This window comes from Lynx rufus, unplaced genomic scaffold (assembly GCF_022079265.1).
Source record: "Lynx rufus isolate CCGP_SWC_20201006 ecotype Redwood Valley unplaced genomic scaffold, mLynRuf1.p SCAF_3, whole genome shotgun sequence".
Classification (NCBI taxonomy): domain Eukaryota; kingdom Metazoa; phylum Chordata; class Mammalia; order Carnivora; family Felidae; genus Lynx; species Lynx rufus.
The window spans coordinates 117,340,930-117,365,942 of NW_025814845.1; the positions used below are offsets into that span (position 1 = coordinate 117,340,930).

Sequence of the window (25,013 nt, forward strand, 5' to 3'; positions counted from 1 at the left end):
ATTAATTCTTGTTTTCTGTTGTCCTTTGTCTATATGTATGACACCCCCTCCAAATAAATGGCATTTTTTTCTCCACCTGGAGGAAGAACAGAGCTTTTCTAGCCTTTCCATCTCATTCACTTTTATAGGCTTTGTCAGACCCTGTCACCCTGACATTGACATTAGAAGTCCATGGCTTTCCTTTAGGCACCAATACAAACTGTTTCATTCCCTTCAGTAAGATGGTTATCAAAGAACGTAAGTCACTCAGGGACCCAGACAACATTAACTATTTAAATAGGATGTATCCAGTGCTTCTATGGGTAGTCAAAATATTTCCTCAGAACCTCACAATCTTATTTGTAAAGTTGTCAATGAAGTCAGAGTTTTTAAATTAAGACACACTAAGTTAATCAATATTAACTTAATATTTATAAATATTCCTCCACATATAACATGCAACAGGCATGTTACTATGCAACAGGCATGTGAAATTATTAATTCATAACAGCTCTATGAGGTAAAAATGATTATTCCCATTTTATGGAGGAGTAAGCTTGAAGCTCATCAAAGTAAAATAAATTAAGCCAAGAGCTTGTAAGCTGCAGAGCTAGGGCTCAAGCCCAGCCCTAGTGTCAGTGGTTTTACCCAAGTCTGCACCCTGCCACCCTTCCTTCCCCACACTGAACCATCATGGGTCGGGAGGGGGGTGCAGTTTGGAGGAATTAAAATTTTTATTCTTTCCCAAAGTATTTTTGTGGTTCAGTTTCAAGGAGGCAGTATCTTAGTTACGGGGCTGGAGATCAGGCAAAACCGAAGGGAAAAGTGATCTGCCTTAAGCATATGCACTTGGCTACAGAAGGGAAAAGCTGTCAAATAATACTGGCCTCCTCAGGACTATACTTAGATATTAGTTGGGTTGATTTATTTGGGGAGAGGATAACACTGGCCTCTAAACGCTTTGTACTGCCCCATTCTCCACTGCCCAACAAACAGACTTGGTTAAATGTTGAGTTGGCAGCTCCATTGCCTTTCCATAAAATGTTCATATTTGAATCTTCAAGTACCACAGAAAGTCATACCCACTCTTCATCAGGGCTCTTCTTGACATGGTCTGGTTTCCCTTTCTTGCTTTAGCTTTCTAAATACAAATATGATATCACTCCTCAGGCTTGAAATGCTTCAGCTGCTCCTCTCTCCCTAGAGCACAAAGTCGAAATGCCTGAAGACAAGGCACACAGAAGCCTCACCCACTGTGGCACGTGTCACGTCTTCTGTTACGTCCCTACATTTACCCCACACTTTTACCATAACTCTGGAATGCCCTTCTCATTTTTTTCTCCTGGTAGGTCAAATCCTGCTCATATTTTATCTCATAGCTCAAATATCCCTTCTCTTCTCTGAATATCCCATCCCTTTTTTTGAAACTCTGCCAAAGAGAGCTGGTTTCTTTTTATTTCTGCTCCACTGTGTTTTCCTACATATGTTGCAGTAGTATGTGCCCTGATTTCAGGGTTTGACTACCTCTCCTTAGCACTGTGACCTTGGGTAAGTAACTTAACTTGCCTGTGGCTCAGTTTTCTCTTTCATGTTTTATGACAATGTCCTTTAATTGTTGCAACAACCCTCTGAAGTAATACTGTTTGTGATAATCCTTCAGAGGGTTGTTATTACAATCAAAGGACAAAGGGAATAAAGCAGAACAAACAAAACCTGAAGTTAGTAGACTGAAGAGAATAACAAAGATTAGAGCAGAAAGAAATGAAACAGAGACTAAAAAGACAATAAAAAAGATAAATGAAATCAAGAGCTGGTCTTTGAAAAGATAAAATTGACAACCCTTTACCTGGACTCACTAAGTAAAAAAGGGAGAGGACTCAAATCAGAAATGAAAGAGATGAGGGGCACCTTGGTGGTTTAGTTGGTTAAGTGTCTGACTCTTGATTTTGACTCAGGTCCTGATCTCACAGTCATGAGATTGAGCCCTGCATGGGGCTGTGTCCTGACAGCACAGAGCCTGCTTGAAGTTCTCTCTCTCCTCTCTCTCTCTCTCTCTCTGCAACCCCCCCCATGCTTGCTTCCTCTCTCAAAATAAACAATTAAAAAAATGAAAGAGATGATACAACTGATACCACAGAAATATAAGGTTCATAAGAAACCACTACAACAATTTTATGCCAACAAATTAGACATCTAGAAGAAATGGATAAATTTCCAGAAACATTCAATCTACAAGACTGAATCATGATGAAGTAGGAAATCTGAACAGACTAATTATTAGTAAGGAGATTGAATCAATCATCAAAAACTTGCCAACAAATAAAAAAGTCCAGGACCAGATGGCTTCATTGTTGCAATGTACCAAACATTCAAAGAAGAATTAATACCACTCCTTCTCAAACTCTTCCAAAGAAAAGAAGAGGAGGGAATTCTTCCACACTCATTTTATAAGGCCAGCACTGCCCTGATACCAAAACCAAAGAAGGATACACAAGAAAAATATAAGCCAATATCCTCAACAAAATATTAGAGAAGCAAATCCAACAATAAATTATAAGGATCATATACCATGACCAAGTGGGATTTATTCCAAGATGCAAGGATGGTTCAACACCCACAAAACTAGTCAATATGTCATAGTATATTATCAAAATGAAGGATAAAAATCATATGGTCATCTCAATGGACGCACAAAAAGCATTTGGTAAAATTCAACATCCATTTATGATAAAAACTCTCAACAAAGAAGGTATAGAGGGAAGGTACCTCAACACGATAAAGACCATATACGAAAAACTCACAGCTAACATTATACTCAATAGTGAAAAGCTGAAAACGTTTCCTCTAAGATCAGGAAGAAGACAAGGATGCCCACTCTCACCACTTTTATTTCACATAGTATTTAAGTCCTAGCCAGAACAATGAGGCAAGAAAAATAAAGGCATCCAAAGTGGAAAGGAAGAAATAAAATTGTCACATTTGCAGATGATATATATAGAAAACTCTAAAGACTCCATCCCAAAACTTTTAGAATAAATGAGTTCAGTAAAATTGAAGGACACAAAATCAATACACAAAAATCTGTGGTGTTTCTATATACTATAATGAGCTATTAGAAATCAAGAAAACAAAACCATTTACAACTGCATCAAAAAGAATAAAATACCAAGGAATAAATGTAACCAAGTAGGTGAAAGACCTGTACATTGAAAATTATAAGACATGGATAAAAGCAATTGAAGACACAAATAAATGGAAAGATATTCCATGCTCATAGATTGGAAGAATTCAATATTATTAAAAATCCATACAACCCAAAGCAATCTACATTTTCAATATAATCCCTATCAAAATTCCACTGTCAATTTTCAAAGAAATAGAACAAATAATCCCAAAATTTTTATGGATACACACACACACACACACACACACACACACACACACACACACACAAACCACAAATAGCCAAAGCAATCTTGAGAAAGAACAAAGCTGGAAGTATCATGTCCCTTGATTTCAAATTATACTTCAAAGCTACAATAATTAAAACAGTATCGTACTGGCATAAAAACAGACACACATAGATCAGTGGAACAAAATAAAGAGCCCAGAAATAAACCCATGCATATATGGTCAATCAATCTACAACAAAGGAGGCAAGAACACACAATGGGGGAAAGGACAGTCTCTGCAACAAATGGTGTAGGGAAAACTGGACAGCCAAAGAATAAAAAGTCTACCCCAATCTTACACCATACACAAAAATTAACTCAAAATGGATTAAAGACTTAAATATAATACCTAAAACCATAAATCTCCTAGAAGAAAACATAGGCAGTTAAGCTCCTTGACATACGTCTTGGCAATGGTTTTTTGAATCTGACACCAAAAGCAAAAGCAACAAAATGAAAATAAACAAGTAGGAAAAAAATAAACAAGTGGGACTGTAACAAACTAAAAAGCTTCTGCAGAACAAAGGAACCCACAACAAAATGAAAAGGCAACCTACAGAATGAGAGAAGATATTTGCAAGTCATATACCTGATAAAGGACTAATATCCAAAATACATAAAGAATTCATACAACTTGATAGCAAAAAAAAAAAAATCCAATTAAAACATGGGCTAAAGATCCAAATAAACATTTTTCTAAAGAAAACAATACAGATGCCCAACAAATACATGAAAGGATGCTCAACATCACTGATCATCAGAAACATGCAAGTTGAAACCACAATGAAATATCAATTCACACCTGTTAAAATGGTTTTTCTCAAAAATACAAGACACATCAAAGTGTTGCAGAGGATGTGGAGGAAAGGGAACCCTGTGCCCTGTTGGTGGGAAGGTAAATTGTTGCAGCCACTGTGGAAAACAGTATGAAGGTTCCTCATAATATTGAAAATAGAACTACCATATGATCCAGCAATTTAACTTCTGGGTATTTATCTGAAGAAAACAAAAACATTAACTCAAAAAGATAGATGCACCTCCATATTTATTGCAACATTATTTATAATAGTCAAGTGTCTGTCAATGGATGAATGGATAAAGAAATGTGGTCTACCTTCTCTGTCTCTCTGTCTCTCTCTCTCTCTCTCTCACACACACACACACACACACACACACACACACACACACACACACACTGGAATATTACTCAGCACTAAAAAGAATGAAATCTCACCATTTGCGACAACATGGATGAACATGGAGGGCATTATACTAAGTTAAATAAGTCAGAGAAAGATAAAATACTGTATGATCTCTCTTATGCATGAAATCTAAAAACAAAGACAACAACAACCACAAGACAAGCTCACAGATACAGAAAACAGATTGCTGGTTGCCAGTGGTGAATGGGAAACATGTGTGAGGGGGTCAAAAGGTAGAAAGAAAGAAAGGAAAAAAGACAAAGAATTTTGGTACTGCTTAGCTAGTATCATTCCAATGAATTGAAAACCACTGATTTCATGTTGATCTTGTATCCAGACATCTAAAAATTATTTTATTTGTTCTAATACATTTTCACAAATGCACAATTATTGGTAAAAAAAATATTCCTTGCTAATATTTTTGCCCAAACTGAATTTTAAGACTTCAGATAAAAGTATTAAAACACTTACAAAAGCGTTTCCTAACTTAAATCAGAAAAATGTAAATTAAAACAGTAAGTTCATTTTTGCTGATAATTTGCATTTATTTATTTAAAAAAATTTACATGTTTATTTTTGAGAAGGGGACAGAGCGTGAGTGGGGGAGAGGGAGACACAGAACTTGAAGCAGGCCCCAGGCTCTAAGCTGTCAGCGCAGAGCCGGCTGCAGGGCTTGAACCCACAAACTGCGAGATCATGACCTGAGCCGAAGTCAGATGCTTAACTGATTGAGCCACCCAGGCTCCCCAAATTTGGATTTATTTTTAAATTTGATAATAGGTCGTGCTGGCTATGGCATAAACACTTATATACATTTGGTGGGAAGATAAATTGGTCAGTCTAACCTTTTGTGAGAGCAATATGGCAGAGTGAATCAATATTGAATGAATAATCCCTTTTAGTCTGTAAAAAAGAATCCGGTTTATACTTAGGTCTTTCAAGTGAGAATTTTAAAAGAAACATTAAACTACTAAAAGAAATATTAAAAGAAATATTAAATATATTATAAGAAAATATTAAAAGAAAATGGGACACAAAACATAAAATATTCAGAATACTACCTGGCACATTAACAGCTAGAGTGTCATAGGGTTGGTTTTTTTTTTAAATTACTTGTTTACATATGGGTGAAGTTAAAAGCATTTTAACACCTGGCACAGTGTGGGCACTGTCGGATAAGAATGGAGGCCAGCTCTAAACAATGAGCGCAACCTTATAGGCTCAGTATTCACCCTGTTTTACTGTTCTATGTCCCAAGTGAATTTGAGACACACTGGAGGGCAGAGTTAAAGTATTTCTGTCTCCAAAACCTAGTAGAGTACCTGGAATAGGATATACTTTCAGTATTGTTTGTTGAAAAAATGAATTCTGAAAGTCTGTTTTCCCCGTCATGATTTCTTGCAAGTGAGCGTTCTGTGGTAGAGCTTACTCAGGAAGCACTTGCCTTAATTCTTATGGGTTCTAAAATGTAAAAGAATTCTGCCTTCTTCTGGGGTCGGTGGGTCCTGACAAGAACATTAGGGGCATTGATGAGTCCATGATCTGCCTAGACTGCCTGGTAGACATTGCATAGGGCCATTCCTTCTATGCAAATCTCATTTTGGGAACATCAGTTCATGGAACTGAGCACAAGCATTACTCGGTTAGAATGGCCATAATGGCAGTGGTGATGGCACTTACAGAACGTTGACTGAGCCCAGACAGTGTCATGGATGTTGCATAGGAGAAATGTATTCCACTCCTACCCGGAGGACAAAAGAAATCTAAATTGCTCTTGCTGATTTCTTATAGGATTCCGTTTGTCTAGCTGCTCCTAAAATCAGGTGAATTCAACCAGAACTTTGCCAGAATCTTGACTGTCATGTCTTTGCAAAACACACGGAAATCATTGACTTCTTTTGTACATTATCTTTTGCCCAAATGCCATGCCTTTGGTCCAGTAACTAGCAACCCAGGCATTCAATGTATCATGAGATTTCTCTACATTTTCTACTGTACTATATTACGCAAAGTAGTAGGTGTAACTTCTATCCCTGTTAGTGAAAAAACTGTTGACACAGTGGCACTTTAGTGTCATGTGGAAGGTGTATTTCTTAGTTATACATGAGAAAATCTGAAGAGTATTTCTGTATGTTGTTAAAGAGATTCCAAAAATGATACCAGAACTCACTGGAATGCTGAATTCTGAGGAAAAAGTAGGAAAATCATATGGGTCAGACATGCATCCTATTGGTGAGCTATTTTTCTTTTTTTTTACATTTTACTTATTTTTGAGAGAGACAGAGGGAGAGAGGGAGAGAGGGAGAGAGGGGGAGAGAGAGAGAGAGAGAGAGAGAGAGAGCGAGCGAGTGAGCACGCAAGTGGGGGAGAGGCAGAGAGAGAGGGAGACGCAGAATCCGAAGCAGGCTCCAGGCTCTGAGCTGTCAGCACAGAGCCCGATGTGGGGCTCGAACTCACAAACCACGAGATCATGATCTGAGCTGAAGTCGGATGCTTAACTGACTGAGCCACCCAGGCGCCCTGTGAGGTGTTGTAAACAAAGAATTGACAGGCTGATTGGAAGATGCACAGTCCATACTGTGTAGAGGTTAAAAGCATAGGCTGGGGCGTAAAGCACGTTTCATTTTTAATCTTCGCCAACAGTCCTGGGATAATCCTGAACCTCTCTGAGCCTTAGTTTCTTTGTCTGTAAAATGAGGATAATAATAGTACCCATCTGAGGCACTCTTTAATACTATTCATCCATTAGGCTACCTTTGCATCTTTCAAGCACATGGGATGATTATAGGCTCTCCTGTTGGTAGCTGTGGCTATGTGACTAATTCTGGCCAATAAGGTAAAAAAAGAAATAGAAGATTTCACTTCAGGCCATGCGATTTAATTACTGACTTGTCAAAGTTAACAGTGTTTGAGGTGGTGACTGCTTTGTTACCTGATAGCCATGAGCAGACATTCCTTGTTGATGCACAGGAACATGAGAAACATGAGAAATCTTTGTTGTGTTAAGCCACGGAGAGTTGGGAGGATTGTTGTTGTTGTTGTTGTTGCTGCAGCAGCAAAACCTAGATCCTGACTAGTAAAATACCTTACCAGGTTGTTGTGAGGATTAAGTATTTGTTTGTAAAGTGCTTGGCTACTAAGTGTTCAGTGGATAATGGTGCCATTAACTATTTTTTTAAATGTTTATTTATTTTGAGAGAAAGAGAGAGAGCTGAGTAGGAGAGAGGCAGAGAGAGAGAGGGAGGGAGAGAATCCCAAGCAGGCTCTGTGCTACCAGCGCAGAGCCCGATGCGGGGTTCCATCTCACAAACCATGAGATCATGACCTGAGCTGAAATCAAGAGTTGGACGCTTAATTGACTGAGTTACCCAGGTGCCCCAACTATTTTAAGTGATGTTAGTACAACATATAAAGTGATGGATCATAAAGAGATACAAGTAAAAGGATCACAGAATTTGAGGAAGGAAGCAGTTCCTTTGTGAGGAAATTTGGGAGCTACAGGATGGAGAGAACTTTGAAGTGTGGAGACCCAAGGAAAGAATCTGAGGAGAAGGAATTTACATGAGTAAAGACAGCTCTAGTCTCATGATTTGGATGAGAAACTCAGTTGGGTTGAAAGCTAGACTATTTAAAAAGTAAGAACAGGAAATAAAGCTGGAATGGATGGATCCAAACCAGTATTTTGAAATAATCTGGACGGACTGAGTAGCAAAGAGGTATGAACAATGAGGAAAAAGCCATGGACCTGAGCTAGATGTCCCTCATTCCTTGTGATGATGGGCTTCTCGTCATCAAGTTATTTCCTTCTACTGTCTCAGTTTTCTAATGTCTCCTATACATAAAGTCCTTGCAGTGGTGACAATGTGGGCATGGTGTTGATCAGGCCAGTTAAGCAGACGCCAGCCCCTCCCTACTGTAACCCTAACCAACTGGCTTAGAGCCTCACTGTGGGGGTAATTCTGCCATTGGGCTTGGTCTGAAATGTTTTGGCCAATTATGAGAAACTGCATTTCCCTGATTCCCCCCTATTTAGGTTATGCAAACATCATTTAAAACAAAAAAGAAGAGAAAAGGAAAAGGGAAAAAGAGCTATCACACAGAATCAGCAGTAACCATATTCTGGCTATTGTTTAAAAACAGAATTACTTTGTTTTGGCAAGCTAATATGCTATGCTAGCAGTTTTACCTGATGGAGGGGGGAAAAAAAAAGAATGCAGTGAAATAAATTATTGCTCACCTTACCAGCACCAGCACTGGCCTCCTATGAACAAGGCTGGCCTGTTTTCAGGGACACAAAACTAAACTTGGAATCAGTGTGGAGAGAGTAAAATCCTTAAAGCTAGCTTACACTGGATTTGGTTTCTTTGGGATGCTCAGGCATTTGGCCTAGAGTGAGATGGGGGTTTCTGGGGATAGACTTTATCAAACCATATTCCAAGAGCTGAACATTCAACAGAGCATCCTTGCGTGTCGGGGGGGTGGGGTGGGGTGGGGTGGGGGTGGGGGTGGGTGGGTAAAGGTGTCAAATGCAGCTTTACAGGGGAAAGAACCAAGCCTGAGAAGTCAGAGAACCTGGCTTTGCTCTGGGCTCTGACCAGCCTCTCTGAGTTAACAGGTTTCTTTCAGTAAAATAAAGGAGCTGTAATGATACCTGCTCTACCTTTATTATAGGTTGTTGTGAGATACAAATTAGACATTATATGTAACAGTAGAGTGCTTTACAATGTTCAAGTATTATAATAAACAGCTACTTAATTTCATCTAGTTGTCTGTACCATCAGGTTTAAATAGTATTAAAGAAAAACCAATAAACTTCAAATATTAAGGAATGGTATAAGATCCTCTGGCTACTACACTCAATTTCTTTTTTAGCTACAATGGAAGAAATTTATCCTTTGGGAATGCAAGTTACAAGGGAATTTCAGACCCTCATTTTATAGGTGTTTCATTTCTTTGGGTTCTGGTAGAGGGAAGCTCTGTGATTAAAACTTGACCCTGGTCTAATTATATCATTTGGCTGGAGCAGGAAAGCTGGTTGGCATTCATCCTGTGTGTCCAGTTGATTAATATAACTGGGGATCAGGACATTTGAAGTCAGAATGCCATATTTAAGAAGGTTATTACAGTTCAAGACTTCTTTCCTAGGGCAGCATTCGCTCTGTTGAAAATACAACAGAAAATAACCCACCAGACATCATTTATCAGCACTGCTATTTCCTTTCATGTTTCCTTCCTTTAATCCCTTAGATTAAGTGATAATTTTTGGCAGTGTATACAGATAGACCCAAAAGAATCAAAGAAAAAACTTACTAGAAAACACCATCAACAAACTTGGAATTTAGATTTTAATTTTGACTAATGTACAAAATGAACTACATTTGTTAAAAAGTCCACAATATAGCTTCTTTGGTATTTAAAACATTTTTTCCCATTATTTTATGTTTATTTTTTTAAGTGTTTTTTTAATGTTTATTTATTGTTGAGACAGAGCGTGAGCTGGGGAGGGGCAGAGTGAGAGGGAGACACAGAATCTGAAGCAGGCTCCAGGCTCTGAGCTGTCAGCACAGAGCCAGATGCAGGGCTTGAACTCACAAACTATGAGATCATGATGCAAGCTGAAGTCGGACGCTCAACTGACTGAGCCACCCAGGCACCCCTATTTTTTTCCATTATTTTAAATGAAGGTATAGATTTAAAAAAAAAAAAATATATATATATATATATATTTATTTATTTATTTATTTATTTTTTGAGAGAGAGACAGAGAGAGTGAGCAGGGGAGGGGCAGAGAGAGAGGGAGAGAATTCCAAGCAGGCTTCACACGGTCAGCACAGAGCCTGATGAGGGGCTCAAACTCACGAACTGTGATATTATTACCTGAGCTGAAACCAAGAATCAGACGCTTAACCAACTGGGCCACCCAGGCACCCCTAAAGGTATAGATCTTAAGCAAGCTTGATGGTTTACTGAGTAGGTATATGTTTATGTACAAACACCCACTGTTTCCATCACCCCATACTTCTCTCCTCTCCTTACCAGTGAATACCCACTCCTTGCCATGAAGCCACCATTATGACTTCTGTCACCACAGGTTAGCTTTGTCTGTGACTGAATTTCATACAAATGGAATCATAAAGTAGGTATTTATTTTTGCCTGGCTTCTTTTGCTTAACATGATATTTTCATATTTATCTATGCTTTGATATATATCAATAGCTTGTTTCTTGTTTCTTCTTATTACTAATATTCCATTGCATGTATGTACCAAATTAATCTATAGATTTTCCTCTTGCTAGTTGTTTTCACTTTTTGCCCATTATGAATAAACACGCTATAACCATTCTTGTACAAGTCGTTCTGTGAACGTACACATTCATTCTCTTGGAGATGTATCCAAGAGTAGAATTGCTAGATTAGAGGGTAGTATGCATTTAACTTTCACAGAAACTGTCAAACACATTTCCAAAGCAACTGTGCCATTTTAAACTCCCACCACACTATTTAACTTGTAATTTCGCAGAGTGTGTAAATTGATATTCCTGAAAAAATGAGTTTTGTAAACAATAGTTTTCATACACAATGACTAATGAGTGAGATGCTTTATACCTACATAAATTTCAGATAAATTTGAAAAATAATTAATTGATCAGTTATCTTATTTCTTGATAGGGAAGCGTTAAAGAGATCAGCAACCAGATGAAAATTCATAACTTTTATAATGTGCTTTTTTTGTTAATCAAAAAGGATTATAAAAACAAAATAAAAATAGAGAAAAAGCACTATGCACTAAAAGTATGAAAACAAATATTAAAACTACTTTATATCGCATTTTACCAATTCTAGGCCATACCATTTCCTCCCCCACATTTTAACATCTCTGATATTATGAACCATCTTATAGCCAATGACAATTTACATTAGATATGATTTATGAGTTTAGTTAACAACAGTGGACTAAGTATGAAGTACCGTGGTAGGTCACAGTAACATCTCAGAGAAATCAAAGATGTGGGAACTAAAACTAGGCACTGTCTTTATATGTGGCTATCAGATGAGGAAGATGCTTACACCATGGTACTTCATGGTTCCAAAGGTTCGCTAACATAAGCATGCCCACCTCTGCTGGTGGGGAGTAAATTGTTACCACCATTTAGGAAAGCAGTTAGACAAAACTTATCAAGATCCTTCAAAATCACTTTTGACTCCGTAAATTGACTTTTAAGAATGTATCCTAAGGGACAAATACAGAAATATATAAACAATTAAAATGGTCGTGATTTCATAATGATGAAAACTGAAAGCAATTTATTTGCTGAACAACAGGGGACAATTAAATAAACTCCAACAACGGACTATATTGTGCAACCACTAAAGTATTTTTAAAAAATTTCTAAAATTATAGAAAAATGCTTATTTATTTATTTATTTATTTATTTATTTATTTATTTATTTATTTATTTTCAGGAGTAGAATTTAGTGATTCATCACTTACATATAATACCCAGTGCTCATCCCAGCAAGTACCCTCCTTAATGCCCATCGCCCATTTAGCCCATCCCCCACCAATGCTTACTTTTTAATGTCAAATAAGAAAGTAGAAAAAAATTATATTAATGGTCGGGCTCTACAAGGTTTACCAATATACATGCAATGTTTATATATATCCATTAGAAAAATTTAATATACTAATATGAATAATGATTATTTCTGGGTGGTGAGATTATTTTTGTTTACTTTATACTTTTCCGTATTTTCAAAATTTCCCACAATTAGCAATAAAACCTTGAAGTTATTTTTAAAATCACATGTATAAAGAAATAGCTGTGAAAATGATGACTAATAATCTAATTTGCATAACATGGGCATGAAAGAATAAGTCAAACCTCATGAAACTCAGCCAACATTCATCACTCTTTTCACAAATAACAAACCTGGAAAAAAATCTGTTCCTAATCAAGCGTATATATCGGTCACGGCAGGATAAAGTCAGAATAGACCATTGCTGCCTGTCCAGAAATTACCCCTTTGTTTTCCACTTCATGAATTATAGGACTCATTGTCAGAATCCTGATCACATTACAGAGTTTTATAGGTTTTTTTTTTTTTTTTTTTTTACTCATAAACAGTTTGGAATTTTCTGTTCACATAGACATTCAGTACACTTGACTCATCTAACAATCAGACTGATCCCTGGGGTTAAAAACCTGAAGGGAACTACTATCTATTTTCAGTGCTTTCGGTAAAACTTGATTATGATTTTTAAAGTTTTCAAATGTTAAAATGATGTTCATTTTTTATAGGAGATTAGAACGATTTCTTATGTTGTTCATTATGGTCTTGTAGTATCTTGCAGGGAGAGTGAATGAGAGACCCTGTGCCCCCTAAAAAGACAAGTTTATCATGAATATCAGGGTTGAACTGTGGTATTGCTCTGGGCTCTCATCCAAGATCTGGACTTCACATCAGAGTTTCAGGAGAAGCAGGGAAGGCTATGAAATGCCCAGGTGGATCTGGTTGGAAGCATCCAATGAAAACAAGGATATTCTCTGAGACATAGTGAACAGTTTCCCATTGGATGAAAGCCACTGCTTGTTTAGCAAGGCACTTTGGTGTAGGCACTGTGCTTACACCTCCATTAGCTCAGTACATCTTATTAATTTGATTTTAAGGAGGCTGGGCCTTGCCAGGCAAGTACTCTGGGAGTCTTAGGATACATGTTTTTTTCAGACAGCTTTACAAATTGATCCCTCTACTGTTAGCCATGTACTTTATTCTAGATGTCTCCCAGAGCTGCTTCCCTGGCAGAAGAAAATGTCACCTGTCTTAGGGCACAGGAGTTAATGGATTATAGTATTTGAGGAGCCAATAATTAGGTCCATGTTATAAATATGTCAGTTACATCAGCTGAGAAAGGGAAGCAGCTGGCTGTTGGGTTGGTTAGATGGACAGAGTGGACATATGATCATCTCGTCAGTTGTTGACGCATGTAACAGGCCTTTCAAAGAACTCATCAAAACTAGTAAAACAAATGTCAGCTTTGACTTTTCAACTGACCTCAAAAGCATTCCTTTTCCAAATCTCCAGGCCTCACCCTTTTAGATTCTATCTGCCTCAGATACTGAAATGTCACCAGAAATTCTTTGGTAAGTTAGAGTATCAATTCGCAAATATAAGCTTCATTTGTCCTTCACTATAAATCTGTTCTATACTCTAACAGTAACCACTTATTCTGTTTTTGATTTATAATTTGGCATATTATTGTGTTTAAATCTCCATTTCATCACTTTCAAAACAAATGCTGTTACTCGTGTTCTGATCTTTGTAAAAATGTAGACTTAAGTTTCAAAAAAAAAAAAAAAGGGCAGTATGATAAATTCTATGTCCCCAACTAGTCTCATTCCTAAAATGGATAGAAGAGGAAACGTGGCATATTTTACCACCCAGAATCCAACAATCATCTTTCCAAAATGGAACTTTGCCTAGGTGAGCCAAAGCTGGTCCTCAAGGTGTTTGTTTATTTGTTTTGTGATTAAATCTGTTACAGTGCTTGAAATCTGTTTCTTCTGTTATGGTTTTTGAGCAACAGTGCAATACCTGCATGATTTTTTCCTATTATTTAGAATGAAAATACAAAGATATGCACATGTTTTAAATATAAACAATTACAGATGTATCTACCAATCACCAGCTGCTACGGGTGGCCATTTTCAACTGTTGCAAATGCTGTCTCATGCTGGGTTTAGTTCCCGAATCTCTCCTGACTCCAGTTCGGGCCCCCAGAATTTCTTACCTTGACTTTGCAATAGTCTCTTAACTGGTCCTCAGACTCCTGTCAGATCCCTCTGAATTATACTCCACATAATGCCAGCATGCAATGTAAACAGCAAAAGCTGAACCCAGCAAGGCCCTCAGCCCCTGGCTATAATCCAGATGGGCATTCGGGTCCAATGATCTAGGCCTGCCTGCCTCTCCACCATCATCCCCGACTCCTGCACTATAATCTGTCAACTATAGGTTGCATCAGTTAGTTATCTTTGCTTGAGACATTCTTACCTCTTATTAGAAAACTCCTTCAGTAAAGCTTCATAGGCAACAATTAGGCAATTTGAATTCATAACCCCAGAAACAAGGAAATAATCTGAAATATCAACTAAGGTCTACACACATAACTATTTATAACTGTGTTATTTATTATAGCAAAAAATATGTATGTGTGGAGGACAGCTTAAATGTCTAAAAATAGTCAAATAAATGATGACATATGAGACATTATATGTTAATTGAAAATGATGTTGATAAAGTTTTACAAACATGGAAAATGTTTATCCTAGAAACGACTTAAGGTGACTTAGGAGATGCAGATATTCAAAAAGGTGCCGTAAATGAAAAAGAAGAAATTAAAACAAGAATGGAGACATAAAACGGTCAAGGATAAAGCTAAAAAATCCCTTTTGGCTAGGGGTGGGCCACAAATTTGGCTCTTGGCCTTCTACCGACAAACAGAAAATATCTGGATGGTATCATAATTCATTACCCACAATATAAAAACATTCCTTTGCTTGGAAGAAGTGTGGTTATTCTGTACATGAGCTGTTCTGGCAAAGCCCCATGAAGAAGTCATAGAATAAAATCCTAACAAGAGACACAACGGCAAGTTTCTGAAGATTGCTTTTTACAGCAACCAATCCCTGATAAAAATGCTGGCAATTGCACCAGCCAACTCCATTCTCCCTGAGGAGCTAATATGTGTAATAGGGCAGGATTTCTGGTTTTCTGGATTTCTGTGAACCTACCTTATTACAGATGTATATTCAGAGAAACAAAAGGACTGAATTATATTTCAATAAATCTTCCCAAAGAGTAGACTTTTTTAAAAATCACACTTTTGATACATTTAATGAGTTTAAAGTTGTACTTGCTAAAAAAGTACCTGGAGTCCAGCTAATCTAGCTGGATAATTAAAAATAGACTTATCAGAATGAATAATTAAGGGGCAGGAGTTGAAGCAGGAAAATTAGTGAGAAAGCTACTACAGAAAGCCAGGAAAGAATGGATGGTGGTAATGATGTTAGTAATGGTAACAGGAGCACTTATAGTCCTAATCATAATAAGAGTAACATCATATTAGTATTGTAATAATAGTAACAAGAATAATAATAGCAACAATGATAATAATTATCATTCTTTGTTAGGTTTTAAATTGAATATGTAAAAATTGATTATTAGCCAACTTTAAGTTAAATTAGATGCTTACATCAAAATCTAGGTTTCTTCATTGACATTTTCTTTATAATAAAGGTCAAGGCTAAATTAAAAATACAACACACACACACACACACACACACACACACACACACACAACCCTCCAGACTAGGGGAATGGGGAGTTAACATTTAATAATTACAGAGTTTTAGTTTGAGAAAATGAAGTTTTGGAAAAGGGCAGTAGTGGTGATCACACAACAATGTGAATGTACTTAATGCCACTGAATTACAAACTTAAAACATGGTTAAAAAGGTCAATTTTATGTTATGTATCTTTTATCCCCCCAACCCTTTCCAGAATTATCTGATCTAACAGGTAACCCTGCTCAGGACAAAAATGACATCCTGTTGTGAAGAACCAGGAGCCTGGACAAGCCCTGGACCCACAGGCCACTCATTGACCTTGACTCAGGGGGTGCTCAGAGCAGCCCTGCCTGCTGCTCTCCTTCAAACACTGGAAGCTGGCTTGAAGCTTCAACACTAAACAGTATAAGTGCAACGCTTCCCAACCAGAACTATTTTGGGATAGGTGTTACAACTAAGTTGCTTTCCTTATCCAACCACTAACCCCTGCTCTAAAATATCAAAATCAAAGACCTCAGTAAGAGCACAGGTAGTAGTGACTGCCTCCTACAGTGTCCTCCAGGAAACACTGTTTACAAAATGTGACTATATGAGGGAATTTGTTGCATGGGAACTCTGTTTATGAGCAAGGTATGGTGTATCTACCAAAGATGATAATTAGTTTGAGAGGATGTTATCTGTAATCCAACTGTCATGACAGGGAGCCAGCAAGGCATGCTGCTTCCACGGGTCACTTCTGCATAACCCAACGATATCATCTGTATGTGAAAAACTGCTTTTGTCTGTTTTCTTTAAGTGGGGTGGGATGGTGAGACGCGAAGAGCTCATCAACAGGTTATTAAGAAACAAGCTAACGGGAGCCAGGACACCTTCCTGTTTAACCTCAGTAGAATATTCTGACTGGCCTGTGAAAACATCTGGACTCTTGAGGAGCAGGTTCTAAATAAGCACCAACATGCCAGGGGCTTTGGTTGGTTTATTTAATTTAGAGTTTGATCAGCTTCTGCCTACAGAGTCAGAGGCCAAAGGAAAGTCAAAATGAGCCACTAATAATCTGGAACCATTTCTAACATATTCTTAGAATATTAAGTGAAAAGAACAGGATAATAAACGATGTTGACAGTAGTGTCTCAAACTTGAAAAAATAGGCATGGCAAATCAAAGCAAGGAAATATACAAAAATATTAGCAGTTGTTATCTGCTAACGCTGAGGGAGTCAGGTGTATAATTAAATATTTATGCAGTATACCAATCTTCTATAATGAAGATGTAATAGACAAAGCAAACTGCTGTTAGTGTGAAAATGTACTTTTTTTGTGGAGCCTTTCTTGTGCCTAGCTTTGCTTCCTCCAACTTTTTAAAATCCATCTTGCTTTGGTTGTTGTACGCATCACTCTGAATTGTGATTGCTTGTTTAAACTCACATCTCTCTCTTCCACACTAGACTGATTTCCTTTAGGGCATGCCAGAGTTTTCAACTCTGGTACTTCACACCATGCCTGGCACACGGCTGCCACAAAATAAATGTCTATTGTTTCAAATGAAGCATTCAGGCCCTTTAAAATTGTTCCTACAACATACAAGAGTTCCCAAAGTCAAAGGAAAAGACAGCAGCAGACACTAATACCCTCCTAAATTAATGATAATGCTGTAGGGATCCATCAGAGAAAGGAAATAATTCTACAGGCACCTAGGGAAAGGATGCATATATTCCTTTCTTTCTTTCATTCTTCTTCTTTTTTTTTAATGGCAGACTTTCACCCTGCCCAAGGAGGTCAGATTCTTTTTGAGCCGGAGTGTTTGAAACTGGGTAGCTAAATAGACTGAAATGGTTAACTACTGAAGAAAAGGAACACCGTAGGATAAAAGCCACGGGAAGAATCTGAGAGCCCAACTTATTCTCTGGACAAGAAAAGACAATAACATTTCAATTCAGTGCTTCAATAAAATATCTTCTGTAGCTAAAAATCATAATCACAAGTACAAATCTGACTCGCCAAAACCAGCCCTAAAGTAAACTGTAATGTAGATTTCGGCATATAGATGCTGTAAGCAAAATCAAAGTTCTTTGGAAAACATCCTAGTGGTGTATTAGGATCAAACCCAAACCACAAAAGTTGGACCTGTCTGACCCTGAGGTGCTTTGTGTGCTGCTGTGGATGTGCATGCCTGTCTGGCCCCACAGGGAGCCTCGTCTGTGCATGTGCCGGAGAAGGCCCCTGGGGAAAAATGGTAAGTGCATATGTGCATGACTTAACTTCAGTAATCGGCGTGACTACAAATAAGGAAGGGAGATCATTTATTAATTCATCCTAATTTGTGCAAGGGTTTCCAAAAGACACAAGCAAGAGAATGACTCTGAAAAAGTCATGGTACAAGAATATCCTGGAGTGATTTGGAAAGATACCCTAAGTGACCCCAATAGAGAAGTGATGTACCTGGTGTGTCAGAAGTTAGGAGGCTGCAGAAAAGAGTATAAAAGAAGAAAGACAAAATCTAGATTTTTTTTTTTGAAACGGTTTATACTCCGAGGGGATGCAAAAAAATTCTGTGGGTGAGTCAGCCTGGAAATAATGAGAAAGAGAGTCTATAAAGTTCATAGGAGCTAGGGCTTAATCATACCCCAGAGGAAATTATGTAGCAAAAAGCAAATGCCAGTGCATTTGTTTGATAACATCCATTAGCGCAGACTGTCTGGCAGAAACAAGCAACAGGCATCAAAATATCTCGACTTTAAAGTCAGCACGGAAAAAATGGATGAGCTCTTCAAAGAGTAAATATATATGGCTCATCTAAGATCAAACGATAAGGAACTCTAACCTGTACTTGGTAATTCTCAATGTTATTTTGTTATTTAAAGCAGGGCCCACAATAAGGAAATAAAAGCAGATGGACAATAAGAAGCTTGAAGCAGAAAGAATCAAGGAATGAGCTGAGAACCAAATAATAATGTAAAAATGAAGAGTTTCAGGCCAAACTGAACTGGCCTAGGGCAAGGGCTAGTATAAATATAATTGAAGTTCCTAAAGTTTTATTTTTTTTTTGTAAATATTAAAATGCTATTTCCTTGGTTAGTATTTCCAAAAATTATACTGTAGGAGATAGATCTGGAATAGTACATGATGACAATCTAAACACTGCTAAAGCAATGTAATTTGTCATAATTAAGAACTGAAATCAGCCAATGTTCCACAACAGGCACATGGTAAATTGAATTGTGGTACATCTATGGCTTGGATATTATGCAGCTTCTAGTTAATTCTACGCAGTAACATGGAATATACGTGACAGAGCTCTAGATGAAGAAGTCACTTTATACAATATGGATTACAGAGCTAAAGTAACGCTATATATAGTTTTTAAAATAGATTTTCTTAATTACATTTATATTCTCAAGAAAAAGTTTCAATTCAACTTAAATTTGCTTTGATGTTTTTTTTAGTAGTACCCTCATAGAGCTCTAAACATACACCAAGCAGAAGCAAAGCACGTTCCTTGCTTCTATGAGGCTTTATGAAACCCTTAGTAAAATATTGCAGACATAAAAAAATGCTACCTCTGGAGCAGCATCTCTGTAGCTCACGCACTGCCTGCCATTCTTTGCCAGTGTTTCTAGAAGTCACCAAGTAAATACCAAGTGTAATGTCTGAAGAGAGAATTGATACATTCCCTCATAGGAAGACCCATCGAGTCTTCATGTGTCCCAGTTTATGATTTTGCCGTAGAGACAGTCAAGCATCTATAAACTAGGGAAAGTGAATCCCCAGGGAAGGCTTTGGCTAGGGCCAGCACAGTGCACTTTTCTCCAGGCCCTTTCCTGATGATCAATGTGCCTAACAGCATTTCAGAAGAGATCCATTCCCCTTGGGAGTTTCTGCATTTATTTGCATACCCTGTCCTTTTTTTTGACACTTCTTTGTCATTTGGGGATTATTAAACTAATTCCTTTACAGGCATATTTTATTTCTTTTGTATTTCTAAAAAACAGTTCTTAAAGGTGCCCTGATTTATATCTTTGTGTATTTTATCTACTTTATTTACTTAAATACTCTTAAGAATTTTTAAAGCTAATCTTTCTAAGTGAAGAACCTTTCTTCAAGGGATAATTTTTTTATGTCTAGGATACTTCACAGATGCAACAACAACACTAAAAAAGCTGTTTAATTATAGGAAGACAGCCTTTATGCAGTCTTGAAGTATTTGATTTCATTGAAGTATTTAAACTTATTTAATTTTAGCCATATAAAAAATTCAAATACCTTAACAGTGAATTTCAATTAGGGAGAAGGATTAGGGTTATACAAGAAATCACTTGGGGAGTTCTTGAAACTAGACCTGTTGGCATTTCCAAATTCTAGGAGTTTTGGAGTGACTACTGTCACATTCCCGTCCTGCTGGTAAAACAAACAAAACAAACAAACAAACAAAAAATCCAAAAAAAACAAAAACAAGGGAAATGGAATTTGTCTTTGACTTCCCAGGTACTCCTGACCATATTCTGGCTGTTGATCCCTTCATGAGTATTCACAGCATACTTTTAAGAGTTCATTAATTATATTACAACAGCACTTGTGAAAGTGGGAACTGATTCTAAATACCACAGTTTTGTTGTTACAGAAAGCTCTTACTTGGAGCCATATTATCAAATTGTGTATCATGAGGTTCTAATGAATAGCAGTACTCATCCTTTGGTGCAAGGAAGATCAGAAAAATATTTATTTCACAAGAAAGAATGTTTTCAAGGGGAATGGTTACACAAAAAGAACAAGGTTTTTGATTGTTTGATACTTAAACCCGGAAAAGGTTGGGCAGACTGACCTTGCTGGGCTAGGCCATGCAGGTCTGAGCCAGGGAGGTCAGCAGGCACTCGGCATGCACACCCCATTCAAAAGCAGGCAGCCCAGTGACTCACCGGCAGGGCAAGATCCGTACAACGTCGTTGGGCTTGTACCCTTCAATGCAAACTGCACAGTTATCAAAATCGGGCTCTGTTTCCTGTAACAGAGAAAATACAGATGAGCCTACTTGTGTAGCTTCAGCTCTTGGGGAAATATCCAAACAAGCAAGGAGAGCTTGCTTGGAGCAAGGCTTTCAATGGCCCAGCTGCCATTTTCTTAATCAAAAATTGCTCAGTTTCCATTCCTTCCAACCTCCACTTTTTGTTTCTGGGTTCCACTGCAAGCGCTTTTGTAAGGGAACGGTTTTTTAATGTATCGTTACTAATTATGCTATTTATTATAATTGTGAGAAAGCAATTTTTAAAAATACCATCACTGAGAATGCTATTATAATTAGAGGTGACATCAAAAGCTCAAGGATGAGAAATAGCGTTTAGGGAGAACTGTCTGAACGATATTTCATCTATCACCTCCTTGGGAATCTTATGTACACAACTCCAGAACAATGGATTTAACTATTTATTCAAGTATATAAATCTCTTTCAATACCCCATTGTATATTACTTATGTGGTGGTCCCTGTTCTTTTATCTTCTGTTTGAGGGGGAAAAGTAATGAAAAAATATAATTTAAATTTAGTAATGAATTAAATGAATTTCATCTTATTAAGCTCAATAGCATTTTTATATAGTTGAAAAACAGCAGCATGTAGTGAGACAAATCAATTATTCAGACTAAAGACAATACATGTAAGAGTTGAGAATCCCTTACAATGGCCCAAGGAGCCCCAAATACATGTACTGCAATCCGCTGCTCTATAATTTCTTCTGGGGAGAAGAGAGACCTTTAGAAGTCTGTGGGCCTGGACTATACTGTTTTATTGTTCCTCCTCAAGATATGCTTCTGCTTTTGATATGGTCATTGCAGCAGTATTTACAATAGCCAAGATATAGAAGCAACCCAAGTGTCCATTGATAGATGACTGGATAACGAAGATGTGGTGTATATATATATGTGTACACACACACACACACACACACACACACACACACACACACACAATGGAATATTACTCAGTTATAAAAAAGAATGAAATCTTGCCATTTGTGATTGCATGGATGGATCTAAAGAATATAATGCCAAGTGAAATAAGTCTGTCAGAGAAAGACAAACACCATATGATTTTACTCATAGGTGGAATCTAAGAAACAAATGAACGAAGAAAAAAAAAAAAAGGAAACAAAACAACCAACAAAACCCAAACTCTTAAATACAGAGAACCAACTGGTAGTTGCTAGAGGGGAAGTGGGTGAGGGGACAGGTAAAACAAATAAGGGTGATTAGGAGTACACTTATCTTTTTTTTTTTTTAATTTTTTTGATGTTTATTTTTGAAGGAGAGAGAGACAGAGCGTGAGTGGGGGAGAGGCAGAGAGAGAGGGAGACACAGAATCTGAAGCAGGCTCCAGGCTCTGAACTGTCGGCACAGAGCCCGACATGGGGCTCAAACCCGTAAACCATGAGATCATGACCTGAGCCGAAGTCGGAGGCTCAACGAACTGAGCTGCCCAGGCGCCCCAGGAGTACACTTATCTTGATGAGCACTGAGAAATGTATAGAATTGTTGGGTCATTAGGTCATACACCTGAAACTACTGTATAACACTGTATGTTAATTATAGTGAATTTAAAAAAGATATGCTTTTGCTCTTGGCCTTATGTCATCATTCTACAGCTAGGGAGGCTGCTGCAATGACTTTGGGGTTCTAGATGCTAGAGTCAGAGGGACTGAATATGCTTTCTGTATTAACTGCAGACATCAGTGGAGGACATCACTCATCATATAACACTGTCCTCTTTGCAAGGATTTATGGACAAATATTCTCAAGTTGGAACACCAGGGACAACCAGTTGGTTTTTACCTTGTGGGACACCAGAATAAGGTAATTAGACATTGCTTGAATATGTTTTCCTTCTTTGCCTTGGCTCCTGGAAAGCCCCAACCTAAATTTGGGATCCATTTCTGTTACACAGTTCAGGTAATATATTTGTGTACAAATTGCATCCTACCTCCACCTGTTTTTCCTATACTTACTTTTCAATTTCTTATATATTCTGTCCAACGACTTTATTGTTCTATTGCCTGTATCTTATTAACTGTTTTGAATTATGTTAATAAAGATGGGTATAATAACACTTACAGGAGAGCTATTGTCACGTATCCCCTTTTCCCACCCTTCCCTCTCTTCTACCCTGGCTGCCAGAAAAGTCAGGAACTGTTTTAAGATAGCCCCTTACCAAAAAGAAAAGAGGCTGTTACCTTGTCGCCCTTCTTGATGGTTCTGACCTGGAGCTTGCTGATCGCTTTCTTTGCTGCATCTCCCAGTCGGCGCTGAAAAACCAAAAAGCTGCTTGTGAGTAATAAAGATGTGTAATTCTTGACCTTGTTTCTGATGGCATTTAATAAACCAGGCCAGCTATCTCTGAAATCACGCACAAGTGGCATGAGTGCTAATGACAATGGCTAGAAGAGATGGGGTAGTCATATTTGTGCAAAGTGGTTCTAGTAATTGAAGTCTATTAAAGAGCTCTGTCATTGAGAGAAGCTCTTTATGCGCAACGTTAAGCAAGTGACAAATGATATGGGAAAATCCCGCACTACAGGGACTCCAGAGCGGGTTACAGTCGTGCAGACTAGCATACACACACCTAAGTTCAGTAACTTGCCACTCTAGCCATTTAACTTGTACAAGGAGATAGCCATTCTGGAGTAGCTGGAATAAACTTCATCTCCTTTTGCACAATCAGGGTTTATTGTTTGTGTATTTCTTTCAATTTGGAATTTTAAGAGATTTCCTTTGCTTATACAGACCCAGTCTAGATTTATATCTCACCTGTACTATCCTATTCCATCACATTCTTACATGCCAATTTCGCATCCTCTGTGTATGTTTAAGAGTGGGTATGCATATAGGAAAATGCATAAAACATACATGTTCAGCTTAAATAATTATAAAGCACACACCTGTGTAACCACTGTAACTCATGTCAAATAATATATTATCACTTCTTTTTTCTTTTTTTGATAGGGAAAGTTGCCATCCTAGTGAGCCCTGCAATAATGTAACGATAGACCAATGAGGAAGAAGGGGAGAGGGAGAAGGGGTGGGTGATGAGAGAATTAAGTTTTAATCTGTCAAGCAGATTTGCTTGTGTGCCTGTGAGTTTTCTACATGTAGCAACTCCTTCTTAGGTACTATCCTGTAATAGATGTGTATTTGCAGCAGTGAAACATATTTGAAGGACTATAATAAATAAGACATTTAACAAGAATAATCACTTGCTTTCATTAATATTTTTTCCTTTTGAAAATAATACTCAAGCTTCTTTCTTTTCTTTAAAATTGTGAACATATTCTAACAAATAGTTAACATACTCTAGGTACTGCTAAAGCTTCATATGCGATATCACCTTCATTCTTACAATAACCCTATGGGAAAAAATAGTACTTTATAGAAAGAACTGAGACTTACAGAACTTAATTGTTTATATCATAGTCAATGAAAACTCAGTCAGAATTTGAATTAAATTAAGTTTGACTGTAAAGCCAAAGCTAAACTACCACTCTTATTATTCACTAATCACCCAATCAACAGACCAGCCAGTCAGCCTACCAACCAACATCCATCCAATCAGCCAACCAGCTAACCAATCAGCCAGCCTGCCAATCAATGGACATGTGGCCAACCAGCCATCCAACCAATATCTGGCAAGCTAGCCAGCCAACCTACCAATCAGCTAGCAGCCAACCAACATCTGGCCAGCCAGCTAATCAGTCAACCAGCCAAGGAACTAACCAGCCAAAATCTATTAAGTGTTTATCAATATGGCACTTCCTCAAGCATACCACAGCAAATAAGTAAATTAAGTAGAAGACAGGTGTTCTCCTTGTTAATTCATTTTCTCTTTTATATTTTGTCCTTAGTTTCTAAATGATTACCGGCAATTTTAACAGAAAAGTTTGGTTGTTACCTAAAAGGAGACCTACATACACTTGAGATTTATGCAGAAGTCCATGAGTAGCTAGCAAACTAAGGTAGCAGGAAAAACAAGGAAGGTTTATAATGATAAATACCA

The 25,013-nt window shown here is 37.6% G+C and overlaps 1 protein-coding gene across 1 annotated transcript in view; it reads right to left on the reverse strand.

The window, feature by feature from the left end:
• Positions 1-25,013, reverse strand: part of RNF150 (ring finger protein 150) — a 254,841-nt gene that overhangs the window by 54,407 nt on the left and 175,421 nt on the right. The window contains exons 3-4 of the mRNA XM_047091945.1: positions 23,197-23,268; positions 20,894-20,976 (exon numbers count right to left, since the gene is read on the reverse strand). Of these exons, the coding sequence (XP_046947901.1) occupies positions 20,894-20,976; positions 23,197-23,268 (155 nt within the window). The remainder of the gene's footprint in view (positions 1-20,893; positions 20,977-23,196; positions 23,269-25,013) is intronic.